The 23,979-nt window shown below is 66.4% G+C and overlaps 1 protein-coding gene across 1 annotated transcript in view; it reads right to left on the bottom strand.

Annotated features, from left to right (window-relative positions):
• Window positions 1-4,905: 4,905 nt before the first annotated feature.
• The window catches only part of PFKL (phosphofructokinase, liver type), a 27,814-nt gene continuing 8,740 nt past the window's right edge, over window positions 4,906-23,979 (bottom strand). Inside the window, exons 3-22 of the mRNA XM_059921695.1 lie at window positions 23,088-23,165; window positions 20,992-21,181; window positions 20,157-20,322; window positions 19,493-19,537; window positions 19,128-19,236; window positions 17,097-17,192; window positions 16,056-16,148; window positions 14,504-14,629; window positions 13,326-13,390; window positions 12,623-12,686; window positions 11,223-11,369; window positions 10,783-10,853; window positions 10,223-10,310; window positions 9,384-9,536; window positions 7,708-7,872; window positions 7,204-7,265; window positions 6,905-7,016; window positions 6,165-6,264; window positions 5,973-6,078; window positions 4,906-5,534 (exon numbers count right to left, since the gene is read on the bottom strand). Of these exons, the coding sequence (XP_059777678.1) occupies window positions 5,387-5,534; window positions 5,973-6,078; window positions 6,165-6,264; window positions 6,905-7,016; window positions 7,204-7,265; window positions 7,708-7,872; window positions 9,384-9,536; window positions 10,223-10,310; window positions 10,783-10,853; window positions 11,223-11,369; window positions 12,623-12,686; window positions 13,326-13,390; window positions 14,504-14,629; window positions 16,056-16,148; window positions 17,097-17,192; window positions 19,128-19,236; window positions 19,493-19,537; window positions 20,157-20,322; window positions 20,992-21,181; window positions 23,088-23,165 (2,184 nt within the window). The 3' untranslated portion in view covers window positions 4,906-5,386. The remainder of the gene's footprint in view (window positions 5,535-5,972; window positions 6,079-6,164; window positions 6,265-6,904; window positions 7,017-7,203; window positions 7,266-7,707; window positions 7,873-9,383; window positions 9,537-10,222; window positions 10,311-10,782; window positions 10,854-11,222; window positions 11,370-12,622; window positions 12,687-13,325; window positions 13,391-14,503; window positions 14,630-16,055; window positions 16,149-17,096; window positions 17,193-19,127; window positions 19,237-19,492; window positions 19,538-20,156; window positions 20,323-20,991; window positions 21,182-23,087; window positions 23,166-23,979) is intronic.

The raw sequence follows: 23,979 nt of genomic DNA, 5'->3' as shown, positions 1-23,979 counted from the left end.
CAGGTGCTGGCATTACAGCCTGTGTGTGTGTCCTGTTGGCCCCCGTTTAAGGAGGAGAGGGCTGAGACCCAAGAGGACACATCGCTCGTCTGAAACGCTGGCCAGTGCAGCCAGAGGCGGGCCAGACGCAGTGTGCTCTCCACGGAGCTGCTGCCCAGGAGCGAGGGCGGTCACTGCATCTCGGACCCCGCCACTGGGTCACCTGGGCCAGCAGCCCCTGTGCCGCACGCAGCGTCCAACACTCGTGGCAGGACAGGCCGAGATCTGGGTCCTGACCTGACGTGGGGCGCTGGGCCAGGCTGCAGCAGAGCCTGAGCCAGGAGGTGGCCGGTGTCCCCCCCCCCCCCCAGGGCCTCCCACGTGGCGGCGACAGCCCGTCTCCCAGCCGCCAGGTGGGTGGGGACCCCGAGCACCCCCCAGTTTGCTCCCTCAGCCCCCTCCCCCCGCCCCCCAGCGGGTCAGGAGGTGAGCTCCGAGTTCTGGGGAGGACTCAGCCGGGGCTGCCCTCTGCTCGTGCTGACTGGGGGCGACTTGCAGGAGGAGCGGGAGTGGAAGGGAGCCGTCCAGGGGCCACGTACCCACCTTGTCCCCGAGCCCAGGGCTGCCCTGTTTGCAGGGGGACACTGGGGCTTCCCTCTGATGGTCATCCTCCGGGAAGCGTTTATGGGGCCTCTGTCCCCAGAGGGGCTGTGGGATGCTCACGGGGCCCCCGTCAAACCAGTTGGGAAATTAGACAAGAAACAAGGGGTCCTGGCTGCCAGCATCCCCTGAGGACAGCGGTTCTCCAGGGCGCTGTGAATGGACACGGGCCCTGGTGCCTTCCCGGGGAGCCTGCGGTTCCGAGGGGCCCCGCCGGGGCGTGGGAGCACCTGGGGATGCCGAGCGGGATGCCACCGTGGCGATCACCGGATCTTCTCGGGCCGAGGAAGAGCGCTGGCCCAGCTAGGAGTGGATGCGAACGGTGGCCTGGCCGAGTGAGGCCAGCAGTGCCGCCAGTATGAGTTGTGCCTGCCCCGTGCTCCTGCGGCCGCTCAGCCAGCCAGGACGGCGTGGCCACGCGGGACCCCGAGCTTGGTCTGTGCCCTGCTGTAGCTGACCTGAGTACCTTCATCCCTGTTCAACACGGGCCCTGGTCCCTGGGAAGTCGGCGTCTTTCTGCTCTTGCAGGGCTGTCACTTTTTGCTATTTATTCGTAAAGGGCAAAGCTGCCCATCACAGCGTCACGTGAGGGAGGTGGGTGTGGCCACAGCTCGCCTGGGGAGCCCGACACATGCCCTGCCCCCTCTGCAGACACTGGTGGGCAGGGCAGGGTTGGAAGAGACAAACCTATGGACCTTAGCCAGCCCAGGGGTGTAGCACCTGCGTAAACCCTTCCTCAAGACGTCAACAAGTAGCCAGTACGGCGTCACCGTACCGTCCCCACGTGCCCAATGGGCGGGACTGCCGACAGGTGAGCACCCCGACAGGTGAGCAGCCCGACTCGACCATCAGACTGAGACAAACACACTACATGTGGCCTTGATGTCCCCTGGCCGGACTGTCCAGGGTCTGGGACAGCGTCTGAGGGCCTCCCCCCACCCCCCTGCATTTAGGCCCTCAGGGGAGGCCCCTCCCACAGTCCTGTCGTGAGCGCACCTGCACAGGAGCCTCTGGGGTAGTCTTCAATGCTCTCCAGCACCTGCCGAGCCCCGCCGCCAGCAGAATTACAGAGAAGGGCTCTAGCTGAACCTGCTGCACAAGTGTCTACTTTGGTGGACGCTCTCAAAGTTCCATCACCCCCGCAAGACTGACTCGTGGGCTGTGTTCCCTGGAGAGCTCGCAGGAATAGCAGTGTTTGTCAGGGCCTGAAATTATAGGCTTCGCGTAGTGAGACAGAATGCAAGAACGCTGAGACAGAAAAACTATGCGTTTGTGGTCACCTGCGTCCCAGAGCCTGCCCGGGCAGCCTCCCCGGTGGGCACCAGGCTCCGGGAGGCGGCCATGGCTTCGGGGGAGCTGCCCTCCAGGACCGTCCTGGGCCTCGGGGGTGCTGTTAGGGTTGAGAGGGGCGCAGGGTTCAGGCCCTCCCCACCCTGCTCAGCCGGGTGGCCCTAGACCAGTGGGGCTGAGGGGGGTTGCAGGAATCGTGGGGATCCGGCTGCTTCCCAAGCCAGGGGGGTCATCACCCCTGCTCTCCAGACCACGTGGACGCCTGCCCAGCACCCCAGCGCGCAGCAGACCCCAGCCGGCCCCTCCAGGGCCCTGTCCCGGCCTCAGGGAGCCCGAGGGTGATGCCCGGTCCCTGGCTCACCCCGTTCCTGGGCCTGCAGCACCTTCCTTCCCCAGCCATGTCCCCTGAAACGCGCCCTTGGCCTCACACCCCACCCGCATCCTGTTCTGAGAAACTTCTACACACATGCTTTCCTGCAGTTGAGGCCCAGTCTTGTTGTCTGTGGCGGGGGGCAGGATTCTGAGGTGGCCCCAGGTCCCAGACCCCTGGCGTGTACACCCTACCAGATCCTCACCCCCAAATGGGGGGCCAGTCTGTGAACGTGACGGATACACGGCCGTATATGGCCAAGGTGAAGGGGTTGCACAGATGTAGTTAAGGCCCCTAATCAGGTGACTCTGAGTTAACAGAAGGGAGTGTCCTGGTGGGCCTGCCCTAATCCGGTGACCTCGGTGCCCCACGTCACCCCCCTCCAGGCATCCCCGGATCAGGGCTAAGAAGGCCGAGGGCCTTACCTCCCCGAGCTCAGCAACTAGGAGCAGAAGACACCCTCCTGGGCTTCCCTGGTGGCGCAGTGGTTGAGAGTCTGCCTGCCAATGCAGGGGACACGGGTTCGAGCCCTGGTCTGGGAAGATCCCACATGCCGCGGAGCAACTAGGCCCGTGAGCCACAACTGCTGAGCCTGCGCATCTGGAGTCTGTGCCCCGCAACGGGAGGGGCCGTGATAGTGAGAGGCCCGCGCACCGCGATGAAGAGTGGCCCCCACTTGCCGCAACTAGAGAAAGCCCTCGCACTAAACGAAGACCCAACACAGCTAAAATAAATAAATAAATAAATAAATAAGTCAATAAATAAATGGGAAAAAAAAAAAAAAAAAAGAAGACACCCTCCTGCTGCCGCTGGAATTCTACCAACAGGCAGCTCAGAAGGGCCGAGGTCCAGGTGAGACCAAACCCGGCCGAACAGGGAGCGCCCCCCCTTTTGCTTGGGGAGCCCAGGGGCTGGCTGAGAGGAGGAAGGGGGGCGACAGGGAGGAAGGAGCAGGGCAGGAACTGGGCCCGGACACCTCGGCCCTTCTGCAGCTGCCGCAGCCTCTGCCTGGGCCTCCCAGCTGCTGGACAGGCGGCCGGTGGCACCGCGGACGTCCTTCCAGCCTGGCAGGCAGCCTCCTGTGTGCCCCGCGCGGGACGCCCTGGGGAGCGCTGAGCGCTCGGAAGGCAGGCAGCAGGCCTGGAGGGCGCGTCCATGCCTCGGAGGCCGGCACGGGGCCAGGTCCTTCACGGCTGCTGACGCGACCGCCAAGTGCTTGTTACACCAGCATCTGAAGACACTGCACATTTAAGCCAAACCAACCCGAAAACCCTGGAAAAGTAGCCTTCCAGCGCTCCTCCCCCCTCCCCCAGGCTGGGCATTGGGCACCCTGGGAGGGGCTGGCCCCTGCACTGCAGGGGTCAAGTGGAGCCAGGCGAGGGCGAGGCCGGCACTGGGCAGTGCCTGGGCCAGCATGGCATCCTGGCTGGGGCGGGCGTGTGGTGAGGACAGAGGGGACACGGCTGCCACCAGCCAGGGTCGCCCCCAAGGGAGTCACCACCCCTGAGCTCCAGCCTCCCGCTCGTATGTATAGGCACGTGTGCGCACATACACGTAGGCACATAGATGTGCACACGTGCACACATGCACAGGCACGCTCACATATGCACACACACACACATGCACACATACACACTCAGGTTACTGGGCCCTGGAAACTTGCCTCTGGTCTTTTGAGACAGAGGCTCAGACCGCTGGGGGACTGTCCCCCCTTGGCCTGCCCCAGGGCTGGCAAAGCAGACCGGAAGGTCCCCAGCTCCAGAAATGGCCACCCAGGAGCCCCCAGGCTCTCGGCAACACAGTGAGGCTGGCGTGGGCCCCCAGCACAGGTCAGCCCAGCCAGGCCTGCGGCGCCCAGGAGTCACCAAGGCTCCCTGCCAGGGTCTGTGGGGACACGAAGGCAGCCTGAGACGGTGGGCCCCAGCCTGGGCCCGACAGGGAGACCCCCTCCCACCCGGGGGACCCCCAACTTGGTCTGTGGGCCTCCCCACAAAACCTCCTGGGTCCCAGAACCTCGTCCTGACCTCTAAGGGTGCCAAGGGCAGGAGTGCAGGCAGAGCAGCCCTGGGCGAAGGGCCCGGGTGACTGCAGTGGGAACACACGTGGATGGGCGTGCCGCCTGCGCAGGGGTGACGGGGACCTGCCAAGCACAGACCACGAGGTCGACATCCAGCTCGTCCTCCCGAGGACCCTGGTGCCGGCGCCACACTGCGGAGCGAGGGCCGCCTGCCCTCAGCCACCTGCCCCGGGATCCTTGGCTCTACTTCTGAGACCCCAGGCTGAGTCGGGGGGAACGGTCCGGGTCAGACTTGGGGCCTAAGAACCAGGCTCAGAAGTCCTCCCAAGACGGGCGGAGGCCAGGCCTGTCACCCCTCAGGACGGGGTTGGGGGGCTCAGGTCACCCCGCAGGATGGGGGGTGGGGCTCAGCTCATCACATGGGCAGGGGCTGCTGGTCCTGGGATGAGGGTGCGGCCCCAGAGGGCCCGTGTCCCTGAGACCGGGCTCAGCCCAGAGCCCAGAGGAGGCCCCCAGACCCGTGTGTGCAGGTGGGGAGCTACCAACCACCAGATTGCCCACCCTCCCTAGAAGGTTCCAGAGGCCCTGCTTTCCAGAGACTGACAGCACCCCACAGTCGGGGTGATTTTATTTCTAGAAAAGGTGACAAGCGCTGCTCAGCCCCGCCGGTCAGTGCACACAGGGGTTGGGTCACAGTGAGGCGCACCGGGGCACGTCCCCACTCCGGCACGGAGACCCAGGCTGCTGTGCCCCCAGGGCTGGTGAGGGTGCAGGGCCGGCTTGGGGAGAGGTACCTCGGGGTACCGAGGCAGAGGGGCGGCGGTGTCCAAACGCGGACGCCCCCACATACCCCTGCCGTGGAAGGTGGGTGCCCAGGGTGCTCTGTCCTGGGGGAGAGCCGAGCGGACAGCAGGCTGGGACTTGGGCCGTGAGAGTCCCGGAGCCAGGGTGCACCTCCCCAACGCCCGCCCGCCCGCAGGCTCCAGGAGGCAGCAGCCCAGGCTCCAAAGTGGGGGCGGGGAGGGGGGGGGGGAGGCGGGCGCAGGCGGGGGCGGGGCAGGGACGCGGCTTCAGAAGCCTGTTTCGATGCTGAGGGTGCTGCGGGTGACGTGCTCCAGCTCCCCGGACACGTAGTCGGCCATGCTGATGCGGTAGTGCGCCAGCATCTTCAGCATGAGCCGCAGGTTCAGCCACCACTGCTCCAGGGGCATCCGGTGCCTGCGGCGGGGCCGGGACTCGGTCGGGGGCGGGGTCGGGGCCTGCGGCGGGGCGGGGTCAGGGCCAGGGGGCGGGGCAGGCGGTGCCAGGGGCGGGGCAGGCGGCGCCAGCGGCGGGGCGGGTCAGCTCCCGGGCCGCCACCCCAACCTGGGCCCCGCACGCCCCCTGGGGACACCTGGACCTCGGGACCCGGGACATGTGGAGGCTAGCTCCGGCCACCGCGCTTCAGAGGTGCCGGGGCCCGCCCCCAGGAGGGTTCGGCAGACCGCGAGCGCCTGCAGACCCGACCATGGCTGACCCCACCCTCGCTCTCTGCCCCGTCCGGAGCAACAGGGACCCGGGGTCAGCCCTGGGCGTGGGGACCGGGCGGCCCTGTGGGATCAGCGGTCCAGGCAGGTCTGGGCCCGGCGGTCCACCCCTCTCTTCGGAGGGACTCACTCAAAGTCGGTGTCCTTCTTGAGCTCGGTGACGGGGCTGAAGGCCACCGCCTTCTTCTGCAGGCCGATCACGCAAGCCGAGTCGGGGGCGTTGGCGAAGACCCGCCCTGTGGACACAGGCACGTGCTGGCAGCCCCACACCCAGGGCCCTCGGCGGGGACAGGTCACGCTACCCACCACCTCCCTCACGCACCCTTGCGGTAGACTGCCCGCAGTTTCTCCGACATCCAGAGTATGGCCTTCACCCCCAGCTTGGTGCCGTAGTTCCGGTCGAAGGGGGTGGGAGCCCCGCCCTGGAAACACAGTGGGTGAGGCCAGGTTCTGGCCCTCAGGGAGGAGCTGGGCCTCAGGCAGCCGAGCCCCGGCCCGAGCCCAGCAACCAGGCCCTGCCATGACCTCAGGTGAGCCCTGCTGGGCTGACAGCCCTTCCCCTTGACCTGCAGCACCCCGGCCCCTTTCTCCGTCCCAAATCTGGCCTAAAAGCCACCTCCAGAGGCCGGGCAGTGGGCTGCCTACTCACTGACTGGGGGGCCTCCGTGGGCCCCTGCATCTGGCAGGCAGGTCCCACCACCAGTGAGCAAAGACCCCCCGGGAGAGGGGAGCCCTAGGGGTGCACACGGCCCTCAGTCTGCTTGGAACCCACAGCGCGGGCTTGCTGCAGGGCCTCCGGGGGGCCGGAAGGGGAGGGGGCTTGTCAGGGTGGAGGTGGCGCCCGGGCCCGCCCCTTCCTCAGGCTGAGGCCTCGGCAGGATGCGAGCCTTGCTCGGGGGTGTGAGGACCAAGGGGCACCTACAGCCAGGTGCCCCATGAGGAGGGCACAGAGAGGGGTCCTCCTCCTGCCACGGCCTCCTGGGACCCCTCGGCCCGGGCACAGTTGGGGGCCGGGGGCCAGGGAGCAGCCTCCCACGGAATCCGTGCTCCCCCACCCCGTACCTGCTGCAGGTGGCCCAGGACGTTAGTCCTGCAGTCGAAAATGCCCTTCCCCTCGGAGGAGTACAGGTTGTACAGAAACTCCGTGGTGTAGTATTCGTGGCACTTCTCGTTTCTGGGAAGAAGAACGGGGTGGGAGCGGCAGGGGAGGCCTGAGCCTCGCCTGGATGCTGAGCCCCTCCGGGCCGGGCCACAGGCTCTCGGGAAAGCCCGACCCCACCCACTCCTTCCTAAGCCCCCCAGCCTTGCTCCACCCAGCTGCCCCCACTGCTGGACCCTGCGGGCTCGCCCGGCAGCCTCACCGGAGCACCAGGCCCCTCTGGATGTCCGTCTTCATCTTCTCGGTCATGTGCTCCACGTTGGCCTGTGGGGTGAAGACCTGGGCTGAGCGGGGTCGTGGGCAGCAGCCAGCACTGCACACCGCTTCCCGCAGCCTGAGGCTGTCTGGGAGGGGCTATTCCGGACTAGCCAACAGGTGGGGCTGAGAAGACCCACGTCAGCCTGGGGTGGGGGGCGGGGACCGGGCTGCGGTTGCTGGAGGGCTGTGTGGGGTGGTGCGGGTGTGGGCCTGGGGCTGGACCGTGAAGCCGCGTTGGGAGGGCCGGGGCCAGCGGCCACGGAGGCCACAGGGCGGCAGGGGCACTGCCAGGGGGAGGGGGAGGGGTGCAGAGGGTCACGGGCCGGGTCCCCTCGAAGGCAGCGAGCCCCCAGCCTGCTGGGCCCTGGCTCCTCCGCAGGCCTGCTCCGCTGTGTCTCAGGAGGGCACCCTTCAGCCTGGCCGGGAGAAAGGTACGGGCTCGGCTCACCTTTAACTCCTGGATGTTGAAGGGGTCCTCGAAGACGTAGGCGGCGTCGGCCCCCACAGCGATGCCGGTCACGGTGGCCAGGTAGCCACAGTAGCCCCCCATGGTCTCCACGATGAACACACGGCGCTTGGTCCCCGAGGCCGACTGCTTGATGCGGTCGCAGCTCTGAGAACCAGGGTGCGGGTCAGAGCCCTCCCCTCAGACCGCGGGGACCCGCGACGCTGCAGGGACCCGGGTCTCTCTCCCAAAGTGACTGAAGATCAGGAGCGGCTGGGACCTTGCCCCCTGTGCCCAGGGCACTGGCAGCCCTCACCACACGCCCTCCATGCGGCCACACGGAATTGGGTCCTCAGCCCGGGCATTTGTGCCCCCAGGACAAGGTGGGCGTCACTAGCATCTAGTGGGTAGGGGCCAGGGACGCTCTAGGAGGCTCTCCCTGACCTTGGGCCAGGGACACACTGGGCCTTAATCTGCTCATCTGCCAACGGGGGAGGACACTCTGCCAGGGCAGGGTCTTCGTAAACAGGGGCCCTGACGACACGTGAAGTAAGTGCTCTGCAGACGCTAATGATGATGATAATCCTAACTGAACAGTTCAACGAAATTCGAGCATTAAATAAAGAATTGAGGAAAGAGAAATAAAGCAGATACGTAGGTTACTGGTGTCTGAACTATGAGGATAAACCCCAGATAACAGATGAAGAGCAAAGTGGAGGAAACAGCTGCAATGTTTGGCAAAGGGTCTATAGCCTACATATGTAAAGAACGTTTACAAATAAAAAAGAAAACGTGCCCAGAGAAAAATAGGCAAATGGTGGAAAAAGATAATTTCAAAAAAACCCCTGACAAATGGGCAATAAACATATAGAAAAATATTCAACCAGAAATCAGAGCTGCAAAGTAAAACCGAACCCCGTCCTCCCTCATCTGGTGAGGGGCAGGGGCACGAGAAGTTTCAGAGGAGCCGTGGGCGATCCACAGCCAGTTCAGATGGGAGGTAAATTGAAAGAAAACCCTTGAGGATCATGGGACTCTGGGTTAGGAGATGGGGGTGGGGTGGGATCTCCTTTAGCCTCTTGTTTCACTTGTATTTTCTCCTCCATCTAAAAACACGCAGCACTTGATTGAGCAACACACCCCCATCCAGCTTCAGACCCCCCCAAAACGGAGGTGCTGAACCCCTGGGGAAGCTGGGCTCATGTGGGGTCACAGTCAAAGGTGGGAAAGGTCTAGAGGGTGGGGACAGCAGTGGGGATGCCCCCAGAGAGCCCCTGGTGGTGCCAGCCTGCTGGGATCCCTCCAGGAACCGGGCTCCCACCTCCCACCCTCCCACGTCCCAGCCGGAGGCCTGGGTTCCCCCCAGAGCCACGTGTGGCTGCTTCACCGGACAGGACCATGGCCCGACGTCCACACCAGTACGGTAGCTCAGTTAGGTCAGCGGCAGCCTTGACCACCGTCATCCTCACACCCTGGTGACCCCAGAGCCACACCCTCGCTGCCATCCTTGAGACCTCGGGGGCAGCCGGGTCCTGCCCACTCCCCATGCAGGCCGCCAGCCTCGGTGGGGGCCCCGCACCCCATCCCACCCCTCAGCAGCCCCTCTGGGCGCCCTCCCCTCCCAGGCGCCCCGTCCGCCCACTGCCGGCCTACGCGGGGGCAGCGGCCCCATGCCCCACCTCCATGGCGGCATTGACGGCGGTGTCCGAGCCCAGGCTGAAGTCGGTGCCCGGCACGTTGTTGCTGATGGTGGCGGGGATGACACACATGACAATGCACAGCTCCTCGTAGCGCTCGCGGGCCTCCACCAGCTGCAGCACCCCCTCGTAGGCCTGCAGGGATCGGTGGGGGCTCAAGCCCGGCCCCGGAGAGGCCGGGCTGCCGGGCGAGGCAGGAGGAGGGGCCCCTGGGTCCTGCTCCCGGCTGTGTGCCTGGCGATGGGCGTCTGGGCCCACCTGCCACACCCCAGGACCGAGACCAGGCGGGCCCCACCCAGGAGCTCTGCAGCCGCCTTCACCAGGGAAACTGGACTCCAAGGAGGACAGGAAGGAGGCCCGCCCACCCTGCCCTGACCCCAGCCCACTCCATGCAGTGTGCGGGGGCTTGGGCTCCTTCAGGAAAGGGCAGGAGTGGGTATCTGTCATTTACGGGGGCTGACCAAGCCCCAGCATCACACCGACGTGCCCCCCGCTACCCAGAACTCCGCCGAGAGCCGCTCTGGACCACCACCTCAGTGGCGGGAGGCTGAGGCCACTTGGCCCTCCTGCCTGGGCTGTCCCACCCCCACTGTCCCTCCCCTGCGGTCAGAGCTGCCCCTCCCCCTCCTCCTCCTTCTCCTCCCTCCCCCTAACCCCCTCCCCCTCCTCACCAGCCCCGCCACACTCACCCTGGTGGCCCTGTCAGTCCAGCTGGCTCAAGGTAACCTCCTGCACATGGGGCTTCCGGAAGGGCCACCTCGGCGGCCCACACCCTGGGGTCTCCTCCACCCCCACTTGCTCCCCTGCAGCTGCCCCCTCACCTCGAAGCCTCCGATGACCAGCAGGGCGTGGATGTTGTGAATGCGGATGTTTTCCACAATTTTCTCCATGTAGCCCTTGGGCAGCGTCCTGCAGTGGGAGAGAAATCAGACAGACGTGCTGCATCTGTACAGAACGCCAGGCTGGAAGGACCCACGTCCGCACCGTGTCTGAGCTCGGGAGAAGGCAGGCCTGGGGCGTGGCGGTGGGATTCCCGATCAGAGGTGGAAGCAAAGGTGGGGCACCCGGGGGCGGCGGGGCCCACCAGTGGCCTGGCACCCGTTCAGTGCCCTCGCTGGGCACTGGCCACTGCCCTCCCGACAACCTGGCTGTGAGCCTCACTTCCTGCCCGAGGGGATCCCTGCTGTAGGTGTGGAGCTGCCCGAGCAGCCTTCCTCTACACAGGTGACTTCAAGTGAGCTCCTGGCCAGGAAGCCCCAGGCAGGAGGGTGTGTGTCCCGCTCTGGACAGGCCACCAGCCAGAGGAGACCTAGCCCAGGGTCACAGGGCTGGTTTCCCTTGCATCGCACCCCGCTGCTGCCCTCGGGGGCCAGGTGCTCACCTCTTGGTCCCCAGCATGGAGCCGCCTCGCCCCAGCCAGCCAGCCACATCATGCCAGCCCACTTCCTGCACCTGCAGGGGGAGGCACGGCTTCAGGGGGGCAGGCCAGGGGCGCTGGCCCACCCCTCCTCAGGTGATGGACCTGTCCTCAGGGAGCGCACGTCCTCGGGGGAGGGGGGACAGAGGCCGTGCCTGGCACTGACCGTCCTACCACAGGTCAGAGCGGGGTCTCGGGGCCCGGGCCGGGCTAAAGTGGACCCAGCTGCTCCCCCTCCAACCCAAGGAGAGGACCTGGCCTTGCCCTTAAACCCACATCGCGAGCCCCTCGGTCCTTGTTTGCTCGTAAGCAAGCCGGGGACACGTCATAAGCTGACCAAAGACACACAGGGCCACCACCGCAGGCCCAGTCCCCCGCCCGGCCTCAGGCACGGCCACGCCTACCTGCCCCTTGGCCAGGCCTTCGAAGCCGTCGTGCACGACGTACACCGTGTGGCCCTGGGAGATGCCGGTGCGCACCGCCGAGCGCACGGCCGCGTTCATGCCGGCCGCTGGGGCCCCCACGTTCAGGATGGCCAGGGAGAAGCTGGTCTTCAGGGAAGGCGGGGAGACAAGAGCATGAGCACGGGGCTGGGGCGGGGGAACCGCCGACCCGGACAGAAGTCAGCAGAGAGCGGCTTCCGGAGAAGAGGCCCCAGTCCTCGTGGCAGCCTGGACACGGGCCAGAGATGGGACTCCCCCGGGCATGACAAAGACCTGTCCTCCTGACACCACAAGGCTCTGCCCAAGACCACATGAGCTACGGTGCAGGCCCCACTCACGACCGCAAGGTCCTCGGCCAAAGGCAGGAGCGGGACTCGGGCCGCTGTCGGCCAAGCGCGGCTCGCGGGGGCAGCAGTGGCTCAGGCCAGAGTCAGCGCCTGCCTGGAGGCCCTCAGCAACCACCCCACACTCGGGGCTCAGGGCAGCAGCACCCCCAGGAAGTCCCTGGCGAGCAGCACGGGTGCGTGGAGGGCAGGGGGCCACCGTAGCCACGACAGGAAAGCGCAAAGAAGCAGGCGATGCTCTTTTAATCCTAGGGTTGCTGGAACCTGATAGAACCAGCATGTCATCACCTCAACCCGGCATCAATGTAAGACACTGCTATGGGGCGCTTCCACACCCGCTTCCCTCGCTGCTCCTCAGAACCTGCACCCGTGTGGCGTGTGGGCACAGCTCACGAGGGCAGCCACGTTCCCGGCGCTCCGCGGCCGCGTGTGGCCAACGGCTGCGCTCGGCAGCCTGGCTCTAGTGGGTCCTGGTAACACCAGCCTGACGCGCCCGAGGTGGTCACGCCCCAGGCGGTTCTGGAAGGGGACGTGGGGACCACTCTGCCTTGCCAGAAGCCGCTGCCCACCCCTGGCCAGCTCCCAGGATAAATGGGGGGCCAGGACCCCACCGTCCAAGACTGTCTTGATGGGACCCTTTCCTTGCCCTCGTGGTTTCAGAAACGAATCCTGCTGTCATCTTTATTTTGAAGAGAGTCCATTTCCTGAGGGTTTTAGCTATTTTGGAACGTGTCATAACACTGCATCCCTCGTCTCCTGAGTTAAACCTCCTCTCCTGACTTAAATTCCTCCAGCCGTTTGATAAGCAACGGGCCAGCGTAATCCCCAGGCCTGTCTGGGACCTGCTGGTCAAGCAGAGGCCAGGTCTGGTCCTCTCAGCTCACAGCTCAGACCCCAGACAGGAGGGAGGGTCCCGGCTCAGTGGGGCCAGCTCCCCGCTCCCTGGGCGGGGTGGCAGGGCAGGCGGGAGGAGGCCGAGGGCACAGCCAGGTGTGGGCTCTGCGGCTCGCCCCTCACCTTCTCCTTGGAGATCTTCTGGTGCGCAAGCAGCTTGTAAATGTTCCAGTTGTTCTCAAAGCTCCTGGAAAGGAAGCGGGTCGTGCATGGCGCAGCCCACAGCCAAACATCTCGGCACAGCACGGGGCCGGCAGCACAGCCTCAGAGGAACCGGACACGGGTGCGGCCCACCTCCCCACTCCTGTCGCCACGGACCCTGGCTGGGCGCCATCGCCGGGCGGCAGAGACCCCCACGGACACGCGATCCCAACGCCCCTCTCGGCAAAGCGAGCGCCCGCTTTCAGCCTGCGTGGTCCCGGCAGCTCCGCAGCGGGGCGGGAAGCGTGGCCACGGGAACCACGGGAAGCAGACCCGCAGGGCCAGTTGACCTGGCCCCTCCGGGCCTGCCTCGCTGCTGCCTTCTGTAGTTTCCCCCTCCCCCTTCCCAGGTGCCCTCCCTGTGCTGTGTCCCCCCCATCCCCCCAGCGCCCTGCAGGCCCCGCCAGCCCCGCGGGGCACATCCACGCAGCCTGCCCACTTCTCGGCCACTGTCGGGCCCTGTCCCTCCTACACGATGCATGCCCTAGGAGGAGGGTCTCAGAGCGCCACCTCTGCAGGTGGGCACGTCCCCACGTCGGGGGTGGCCGTGTGCGAGCCACTCGGAGTCTGCTGTGGGCCCCGCTGAGCAGACAGCCGCCCAACACCAGGCCCCCCGGGCCCTCACCTGCCTCGGAGCTGGATGGCCTCTTCAAACCTCTTCTCATCCATGGCCTTCTGCACCTCCTTGGTCTTAAAGAAAACAAGATGCACAGGCTGGAGGCGGAGGCCTGGCACATGCGTCCGAGCCCAACGCGGGGGGCCTGTCCCAGACCCGCCGGGCAGCCGTCACTGCCGGCAATCGAGAGCGCTGAGGGGCCGAGGGGACCCCACCTGGCCTGCCAGGTCCTCCCCTCCCTGGAAGGGGCACCCGGGCCTCGCTCCTCCTCAGCCCTGGGAAGGGGGTGGGGGGCAGCCAGGGCCTAGGAACGAAGGGTGAGGCTGCTCTGGCCCCCAGACCCGCCACCCACTGGCGACCAGCCTGCCCGAAAGCGGGGCCCAGGGGAGGTCACCGCGGGAGGATCTTCCAGGAGAAGCGCCAGGGAGTCCCCCCTCCTGCGCCAGCCCACCTCCCCTGGGCAGGCCCCGCTCTGCCCCCAGCTGCAGGGCCCCCCAAACCTACCGAGCCCCCCACCCCAGTGTCCCCACAGCCAGCCTCTCAGCCTCTCTCTGCTCCCCACTCCCCACTCCCGTGGTCCCTGCTCCGACCACATGAGATGTCCCAGTGGCTCTGGCCACCCGCTCCCCCTCCCCCTCCCATCCTAGCCCCAGGGCCCCACCCTGCCCAGTTTGCAAAGCCAGTTTGTCCCAGGCCACTGGCTCTGGGAAGCTAAGTGTCCTTGGCTCCCCCCAGCTACCCCCACCCCCGGCTCCCCTGGGCTTCCCCTGGCTCCTCTCGATCCCAGGCTCCCCAGCTCCCTGCAGCTCCCGCACCTGTCTCGGGCTTGTCTTACCTTGGGGGCACCTTGGGGATGTGCTCACACCTCCCTCCCCCACCTGGAGGACTGCAGGCCTCGGATACCCTGAGGCCCGCTGGGGGGCGCAGCAACACACTCGGAAGGGGGGCCACAACAGAAGGTGCGACGCACCTGCCGCCCGCTCCGTGTAACACGCGTGGAGGGGCACGGGGGGCGGGGGGCTTGCAGCAGGCCTGCTGGCTGGGCCGAGAGGCCCGGAAGGACAGGCAGCTCCGGGGTTGTGGCCGGGAAGGGGGCACGGCAGAGCCCAGCAGGGCACGAGAGCCCCAGGCACCTCCCTGGGCAGCCCCCCCCCCGACGCCGGCACCCCGGGCAGGCGGGTGCGCACCATCTGCACGCACTCCATGAGGGGCAGCCGCACGGACTGGTTCCCGGAGAGGCTGACCACGCAGGCCGGCGTGTCGGGCGTGGTCTCCAGCAGTGCCATCACCGCCTCCATGCCCATCTTGCTGCTCTGAGCGGAGAGAGGGGCGGGCGGGGCTCAGGCAGGTGCAGCCGGCACGGAGCCGGCCCCACGCCACGCACACGCCCTCGGCTCTCAGAGCCACACGCACACACACACACACGCACACACTAGAAGCTTCTGGAGTAAGTGACACTGTTTATACTAGAAATGGTGACTTAGCATGACCACGTTTCACAGCAGCCCCCCGGCACCATTTCACGGGGTCTCAGCCGGCCCTGCTAGGAGGGCGTGGCCCCCGCACCCCGGGCTTGCAGTGGCAGGGCCAGGGCTGGACCGGGGTTTCCGGAGTTCTCTCCACTATGACGAGGTTCCTCGCTTGGGGCTCCTTTGTCACAGCTGTCCTGATGTGTGTGCAAACTTGGGCATGGACTGGCGGGCCGGACCAGCTAAAACAGGTAAGGACCGTCCTCCATGGAGACAAATCACAAACAGGGGTCCTGCCACGGCCAATGGGAACAGACAGGCGCGCCAGAGACCAAGGCCCGCGGCTCAGCTTGGTGAGACAGCGGCGTCCCCCGCCTCCGTCGCGCCCCCAGACCGCGCCCCCGGCCTCCCACACTGGTCAGGTGTGTGTCGGGAACAGTCCGGGAGAAAGCGCCTGTGTCCCTCGGGAACTGTGTGATGGCCGCCCTCCTGTAACCCACTGTGTGCAGGTGTCGCCCTGCAGGACCTGGGCTCGGGGGCCAGCACTAAGCTGAGCCTCCGGCGCCCCTTTGTCCTCGACCCAGGCCTCCGGTGTCTCCACCATCTGCAAAACCAGCTGGTGAGCCCATTCTCCTGCCACCAGGCGAGGCCCCGGGCCCAAGCTGGCACTCGATAGCCCCTTCTGTGCGCCAGGCCTGGTGGAGGGCCAGTGCTTGGCCCCCTGTCCCGAGTGCACCCCTGGGGCCAGACCCCCTCTGAGGTCAGTGTCCCCACTGCTCTGTGTGGGATGGTGGACGCACCGAGGCCTCCTGGGAGAGGTTCGGTCCAGCGGCTCCCCCAGGCCCACGCTGGTCACCCGGCCTCAACCAGCACAGGGGCCCAGGCACAGCTCCGGCCAGCCCTGCAGTCTCCAGCCCCCAGCCCCAGTGACCAGCGCCTCACAGGCGGGCGCTTCACCACCTCGGGGCCTTCCTGGCCCCGGGTCCTGTCCCTGTGGGGCTGAAGCATGACTCCCACCCTGCAGAGGGTGAGGTGGGACCAGCGGTAATCAGGATTCGGCACCCAGGCCCTGGGCCAGACTCAGAACCACCAGACATTGACCTGCTGCTCACGCCGCCCTCCCTTCCCAAGGTCCTGCCAAAGCCATCGCCAGGAGGGTGCGGCCTAGGCTGCCAGGCCGTGGTCTCACCCACAAGCACCAGCAGCAGTGAAAAAATGCTCACGCACACACACGCGTGCCCACCCAGCACCAGGGTGACGCCCCACCTACCAGGATGCGGTCGAACGCCGACGGGGTCCCTCCCCTCTGCACGTGGCCCAGCACAGTCACACGTGTGTCAAAGCCAAGCCTCTGGACCACCAGCTGCTCGTGGGGACAGAGAGGGGGTGCCTGAGTTTGTCGCTCTACCCCACTGTCCCACCACCCCGTGGCCCCCAGCCCTCGCCCCTCCCCCACTCCCCACCCTGCCTCAGGGATTTCAGGGTGTCAGCTCCCCAGGGGCCCCAGAGAGCCAGCCCAGGGTTCACGCCTACAGCCTGAGTGTGTGCACGTGTGCTCCTGTGTGTGGCTGTGTGTTTCCATGTGAGTGTGTGGGCGTGTGCTCCTGTGTGTGTGGGTGTGTGTTTCCATGTGAGTGTGTGGGCGTGTGCTCCCACACGTGCCGGCTGCAGGAGCTCATCATGGTCTCCAGCCCCTGTGGGTCAGGCCTTGCCAGGTACTGTGGCGGGAAGCACAGCGCACAGAGAGTCGGCAGAGGGGCCGGCTCCTGGCAGCACCTGGCTGGGAACTCAAGGACAGGGTGGGCGACCAAAGTGAGGGGCATGGAGGCTCCCAGGGGCTGTGCCCCACTGGGGGACGGGGGCCCAGGGCCCTGGGCAGAACCCGGCAGGTGGGTGCCGCTCACAGGGGCGAAGGAGTCCCCCCAAAGTTGTTCTGTTATGAATCTGGTACTGGATAGGCAGTGGGCTCCCGTGTCAATGGGGGGCCGGCAGGGGCTGGACCCTGTCACTGGGACACTGTTGGGGGGCTGGACAGGGCCCCTAGGATGGGGGATGATCTGAATGAAGACTGGAAACCAGAGGGTTGGGGGTTCCCAGCAGGTGGGAGCCACACCTCAGCCTCAGGGGGGCCAGGGCTTCTCAGGGGTCCCGGCTGCACCCACCCCACATCTGGCAATCGTTAGGGACAAGAAAGCTCCCTCCAGGAGCTGGGGGTGGGGCCCCAGCAAGAGCACTTGGGCACTGGAGATAAACGGGAGCCCCCTCCCCAAGGCCCCGCCCACCCCACATGACCCGGGGCCCCCCCACTCACGTCCTTCACGTAGCGGGATGAGATGGGCTTCCCGTTGCGGTCGATGGCACCCTCGGCGATGATGATGATGTTCAGGCGGGACCCTCGGCTCCGGGTCTGGGTCAGAGACACGGCAGCGCTCAGCCGCCAGCCTGCAGACACCTGCCCCAGCCACGGCTGCGACCTGCAAGCCCGCCCTGGGGTCCACGCCGCGGGGCAGCTGCCCCTCCTGCGGGTAGAGACTGGGGGACTGGAGGATTCCTCCTCCCCCTCCCACTCCCCGGACTGAGGGAAGATCTCCTACATCAGCCGGTGATGGGCGAATTAGCGTCTCTTAACTGTTGCAAAGGCAAAGCTCTTTGGGGATTTGAAAGTGCTTTTTGCTTATTTATTTCCTCAACAAATGTTTGTGGGATTCACTCTGATCCACCAGCCTCAGATGTTTGCCCCACAGCACCCGAAGAGACTTAGAGAGAAAGATAGGGTCAGAGCAGCTCCTGCAAGACCCAGGTACAGAGGGGCGGGGGAGCCAGGAGTGGAGGGCTGCCTGGAGGAGGTGGGGGTGGTGCAGTGAAGTGAGACAGCCAGAAGAGCCCACACCTCCCTCAGCCTCACTCGCTGCAGCCCAGGAGGCGGGCAGGGCAGAGGGTGACACCTGCATGTAACAGTTGGGGAAACTGAAGCTCAGGGAACCCCGGGTCGGGGTGGGGCGAGGGCCTTACACAGAGCAGGAAAGAACCAGGATGTGAGGCCAGGCCTGAGTCCAGGCCACTTCCAGGAAGACCCAGCCCCAAGTTCTCAGCGAGTAGGCCAAGGCCGAGGTCAGCCAGAGACCATCACCACCAGAGCCCCCCTCTACCCAGGCGAGGTCACAAGGCCACCCGGGGGTGCAAGGACTCCACCCAAGGAGAGGACAGAGGTCTCTGGCTAGCTTCGCCGCCAGGCTCAGCTCGGCCCTACCCTTGTCTTCACTGGGGAAGGTTCCAGAAGCCGGTCATGACCCTCGGCCCCTCCCACTGCCCTGGGCAGGGGTACAAAACCCTGGGGTGTGAGTGGGGGGTAGGGAGAGCAGCATCCGGCAGCGGACGGGAGTGATGCCACCACCTCGGTCACACGGGGACAGGGACGCTCCAGAGCCAGCCCCGGGCCGCCCGCCTCTCCCTCAGGAAACGCAGGGCCTGGCACTGATCTCCCAGGACCCCAGAACAAAAGGCCTGGCCCCGGCAGCCTCCACGCTCGTCCTGCCCTTGGGCCAGGATGCAGAGGACATTGGGGGTAGACACAGCCCATTAGGGCCCCAGACTGGGCCCGAGCGTGAACTTGGGTGCACAGTCTCGGGGGCTCCCCTGCCTTGAATCCAGACCACAGCCCTCGAGTGCCCCCCGACCCCTGATCTGAAGGCGCCCCTCCCCCCCGTCACAGCCCTCCTGTCCACCACTGGCCTAGCCAAGGGGCCAGCCTATCCTAGTTGGGGGGCCTCGGGGATGCCCAGGGCAGAGTACCTGCCTCTTCTGTGCCAGAGCCCCCCAGCTCCATCTTGAAGGGCCTGGAGAGCCACGTTCCAGGCACCCCGTCTCAGGCACCCCTGCTCACCTCCTGGATGAGGCCTCGGCCCCCCATCTGCCCCGCCCTCCACAGCCTCTTCTGCTGGAGCCACTGCCCCAGGTTCCCGTCCACCCATCTTCACAAAGCCACCTCCCCGTGCCCAGGCTCAGCGGTCAGGGCCCGAGGGAGCCAGCTTGACCGTGTCCCCGCTCCCGCCCCTCGCCCACATCAGCACTGACCACGCAGAGCCGAGCCTGGGGCAGTGGTGAGTGTCCCCCTCAGCGCCCTCTGCGCTCCGGGGCAGCCCCCGGGTGTGTCCATCGGCACCGAAGCCCTCTCCACTCCTTGCGGTGCCGCCCCCAGGGGGGGATGCTTGCAGATGCTTGTTGAACCAGAGGGAAGTGAATCGGCCAAAGCCGGCCACGTGACCCCAGGGACACTCTCGTGGGGGACACGGGCCGCGCAGCTCACGGCAGGGACCCTGGGAGAAGACCCCCAGGCCCTCACCTCACCCAGCCGCTCACACATGAAGTTCTCCCAGCCGTCCTCGGGAGGCGCCTCAGGGATGAACAGCCAGTCGGCCCCCGAGGCCAGGGCGGACACCAGGGCCAGGTACCTGGAGGGGCGGGAGGGCGAGGGGCTGCAGTAGGTGAGCCCCGACCCGACACCACAGGCCCCGGTCCCTGCGTCACAGGGGAGGTGCAGCTCTGAGCGGCACCCAGCGCCACAGTCAGGACTCCCCACACCCCGGCTCTCACACCCACGGTGTCAAGTGAGCACCTGCCACGCGCCAGGAGCCCTGCAGGCGCTGCACCCTGCTCCCGCCCCCCCGAAGCCCCGGGCCCCCCGGCTGACCCGGGCAGCCCCCTTACCCGCAGTGCCGCCCCATCACCTCCAGCACGAAGGTCCTCTGGTGGCTGTGGACACGGAAAGGGCAGAGGGCATCAGTGCAAAGGCCCCCTGAGCGGAGCTGAGCCACGAAGCCTGGCCTCTCGTGCCACACCACCCATGGCCCCAGCTCTGCCAAGGGCGTGCCCAGGAGAGACAGAGGACGCGGGAGCAGCCCAAGGACAGACAGCCCTTGTCATTCCCAGGGGGGCCAAGGCTCTGGGCTAAGAGCCACCTCTGTCTCGGGCTCACGGCCAGCTTCACGCTGGTTTTCACTGATCTTTGCTCCTGAGGCTGAAGGCCGTTCACCCTGCTGGGGCCTGGCCGTCACTAGCCAGCAGCCTGAGAACCCCCTGTGGGTGCATCATTGCCCCAGGGCCGTAGGAGACCTGTCAGAGCCACTGCCCACCTAGGGCTCGGGACAACCTGGCAGGGTGGGGACCAGAGCCCCAAGCCCCTCCGCTCACCCCACCGTAAGTCCCCCCACCTGGGGGCTGGGAGCAGCCAGTACAGGCTCCTAGGGATGGAATTACGCTGACAAGCCATTGACCCTGCAGAAGGGCAGCCTCAGCCCCTCGCCGGGAGACGGGACCCCAAGCTTGCTTGCCTGGTGGCCTGGCTGGGCGGGGGGCTGCGGGCCTCACTCACCTCTGGGCGGTGGTGGTGATGGCGTCGATGACCTCCATGATGCGGTGCAGGGCCGAGTCCGTGCCGATGGTCATGTCGGTGCCACAGAAGTCGTTGTCAATGGAACCCACCAGCCCGGCGATGTTCAGGTGCGAATAGGTCTGAGCCGTGCTCTGTGAGATCTTGCCTGGGAAGGAGGAGCCCAGCCCAGGTGCAGCCTCAGTGGCCCCACCCGGCCCCCTTGGCCACAACACGGGGCCCGGACCCCGATCCCCACGCCCTCCCCCAGCCCACCCGGCAGTGCAGCCTGGTGAGGTCCCCAGGCTCAGCTTCCCCCTCCTCAGGTCCTGCAGCAGGGGTCCTGGGGCCCGGCGGCAGTGGCTGAACCGCTGATTACGGACTTGTCACCCTCTGGGAGACGTCCAGGGGAGCCCTGGAGAGTGCACCCCTCACTTCCGGGTCCCCCACGAGCAGCACAGAACCAACGAAGCTCCAACAGGTCACTTTCCGACTGGTGACCCCCCAGGACTCTGTGTCTTATGTTACCAAATTTTAACTATCACACTTCTGCAAACTGTGACAAGCCCGTAACCCACATCGGGGAATGAATCACAGCGCAGCTGAGTCAGCCTGGGAACTGCCATCCAGCACCAGGAGGACAGCACTGCCTGGGGGTCCCTGACGTTGGGTCTCCACAGGCCTCACTACCGGCCAAACCCGGGCCCGTGGCTCCTAGAGCCACCCAGGGTCCGCCTGATCTCGGGCCAGCCCCCTCCTCCAGGCCGGCAGCCCAGCAGCGTCTCGCCTCCTCTGGTCCTGCCTGTTCCCGGCCCTAGCCGCTCCGCCGCCGACCCACCTTCGCTCACCAGCTCCTCCAGCAGGCTGCCCCACTCGCTGCGGAAGATGTTGGCGCCCGTGAGGCTGCCGTCCCCGCCGATGACGCACAGGTTGGTGATGCCACGCTGGACCAGGTTGTAGGCGGCCGCCCGGCGCCCCTCCCGCGTGGTGAAGGCCTTGCAGCGGGCGCTGCCGATGACGGTGCCGCCCTGCACGGAGGAGGGGCAGCCTGGGCCAACAGGGCACCGGAGGGACGCGGGTACTGGGCAAGGGCGGCCTGGGAGACCCCAAGGAACGGAGGGCCAAGCCCAGGGGCTCCTCGGAATGCTGGGCAGGTGCCCGCCCCCCCCACCTGGACTTTCTCCTCATGTGTGCAAGGAGGAGACTGCCCACCGTCAGGCTCGGGGAGCTTGACAGGTAAGGGACGAGCAGGCTCTGAGGTGTGTAAGGCACGCACACGCGCACACACGCGCACACGCACACGTGCACGTACTCTGGCCCACACGGCCGGGCACCAGCGCAGGGACGTGCCTGGGCAGCTCATGCCGTCGTCCTCATGCCCCCCGCCCCGGCTCAGCCTCGGCCCAGGCTCCCCAGACCCTGCCCACAGGCGGAACTGCCGGCCCCTGCACTCGGCCAGGTGCTGGGGACAATGTGCTGCTCCCCAGACCACCGAGAGCACCGGGTTGGGCCCTGGGCCCCAGGCTTCACGGAAAATGCAAATCAGAGCTGGCCCTGGCCCAGCCCAGACTCCTCCTGCGCCCCTCCCCGCCGCCCCCATGCTCTACGCTCCTCACCCCTCTCCAAACACCAGCCCGGCCCCGCATCCTCACCTGCCCACCTTTCATGCAGCTTCACACCCCAGCTAACACTTGGCCTAAAGCTCCTTCCCCGGGCGGTCTCTCAGGACAGAGGCCACAGCCATCCTCAGACACAGGGTCAGAGCAGAGCAACGGCTGGATCCAGGCCTGAGGCGTGATGGCCGCCCTCCCTGGACCCCTGGGGCGGAGGACGAGGTACCCAGGCTGCAGCCCCACCCATGACGGGGTCAGGGAGCACCGCACCAGAGCAGGACGACATGGGGTGGGGGGCTCTGATGAAGCCCAAGAACAGGGCTTGTCTGTGCCCCACTGGACCACCGAGGGCTCAACAAACGGGCCTGTTTGTCCACGAGTGCCTGGAGAGCGCGGTCCCTTGGGGACGTCCACCCTGGGCAGGAGGGGTGGGTGGCACTGCAGGGCTGGCTGTGCCTGGATGACCCAGGGTCCAGGCCCGTCGCCCACTGCTCCGCTGACCCATACATAGCATGTGACGACGACAGGCCTCTTAAATAAGCAGGTATCAGCTGGTGGTCTAGGATACACAGGCGACAGGTGTCCCACAGCGGTCCCTGCTCTGTGGGAGGACTAGGGTCTCCCTAAAGAGACCTGGTTCAAAGACCCCCGCTCCTAGGAACCCCTGGCCCCAGCGAGGTGCTCAGCGCCCCACCCTCAGTAAGTAGGATGACGAAGGGGAAGGCGGGGGAGGCGCAGAGAGGCCACTGAGGCCAAGCGTGCCTCCTCCAGGGTGTCCTCTCCTCCCAGAGCCCACAGCTGGAAGTTGAGACATCCCGGGGCCATTGCACCCCTATGACCTCCCACTCCCACGTCCCCAAGGCAGTCGGACGACAGTCAGCCGGGAGCCGAGCCCCTGCGGGATGGTGTGTATGCCTGTGTGCCTGTGTGTGTGTCTCTGTGTATGCCTGATGTGTGCACCTGTGTCTCCCTCTGTGTATCCCTCTGTGTGTGGCTGATGTGTGCACCTGTGTCTCCCTCTGTGTGTCCCTCTGTGTGCCTGTGTGTCTCTATGTGTGTGTCTCTGTGTCTGTGTGTCCTCTGTGTGTCTCCGTGTGTCTGTGTGTCTCCGTGTGTCTGTGTGTCTCTGTGTGTCTGTGTGTGTGTGTGTCCTCTGTGTGTCTCCGTGTGTCTGTGTGTCTCCGTGTGTCTGTGTGTCTCTGTGTGTCTGTGTGTGTGTGGTGTGTGCACCTGCATATCCCTCCGTGCATCGCTCCATGTGCCTGTGTGCATGTCCCCGGTGCACACGCGTGCTCATGGCGGGAAGGGCCGCGGGCCTCACCAGCTGGATGATGTTGGAGACGCTGAGCCAGTTGGCTGGCCTGATGTTCTCGCCCCCTTCCACGAGGCCCTCGTAGCCCTGAAAGCGAGGGGACAGGCATGAGACGGGTGCCCACAGCAGCAGGACACGTGGAACCTCGGCCAAAAGCCCATCTGGCAGGAAGTAGGCCCAGGGGTCCTGAGCGCGGAGGCCCCTCCACCCCCAGGGCCTCGGGGGACGAAGCCGGGGCCTGCTGGGGTCAGGGGTGTCGGGGGAGAGGCCGGGGTGCCCAGACGCCCCCCCAGGCACGACCTGTGGGGCCTGCAGGGCAGCGCGTTACAGACGGAGCACGACTTGCTCGGCAGCACTCCTGGCGCAGGCAGCCCTGGGATGCGTGCCCACGAGCCGCAGCTGGGTCACCGCGCCCGGGTCAGAACCAGAACCAGCCCAGCGCCCAGCAGCCCCTCTGCCTTCCAGGACCCTCCCTGCCAGAGACACCCGCTGCCCTGCCTCCCAAGGGTGCCGATTAGATGCGGAAATGACAGCACAGCGTCCCCTCTGCGTCTGGCCTCTTTCGCTCGGCCGGGCATCCGCGAGGCCCCACAAGGTCACGTGCGACTGTGTCTGTGCTCGCTGCCGTGCGGGAGCCCCCCGCGCACGCCCACAGTTTATGACCTGTCTGCCGCTGATGGACATTCTGGAGGGATCCGGTTTGGGGCCATTGGAAGTAACGCTCCGTATCTCCCGGGGAAGGACTCCCGGGTCACTGGGTGTGCAAGCAGCCATCGACAGCGCTGCCACGCGGTGCCCACAGGTGCCTGTGGCCACCTCGTCCATCAGCAACGCGGCCAGGGCCTCAGAGCGGCCCACCCCCAGCGCCGGGCCATGCTGGTCTCCATCCCGGAGGCTGCAT

Source organism: Balaenoptera ricei, chromosome 4 (assembly GCF_028023285.1).
Source record: "Balaenoptera ricei isolate mBalRic1 chromosome 4, mBalRic1.hap2, whole genome shotgun sequence".
Classification (NCBI taxonomy): Eukaryota; Metazoa; Chordata; class Mammalia; order Artiodactyla; family Balaenopteridae; genus Balaenoptera; species Balaenoptera ricei.
This window is presented reverse-complemented; position numbering and strand designations above follow the sequence as displayed.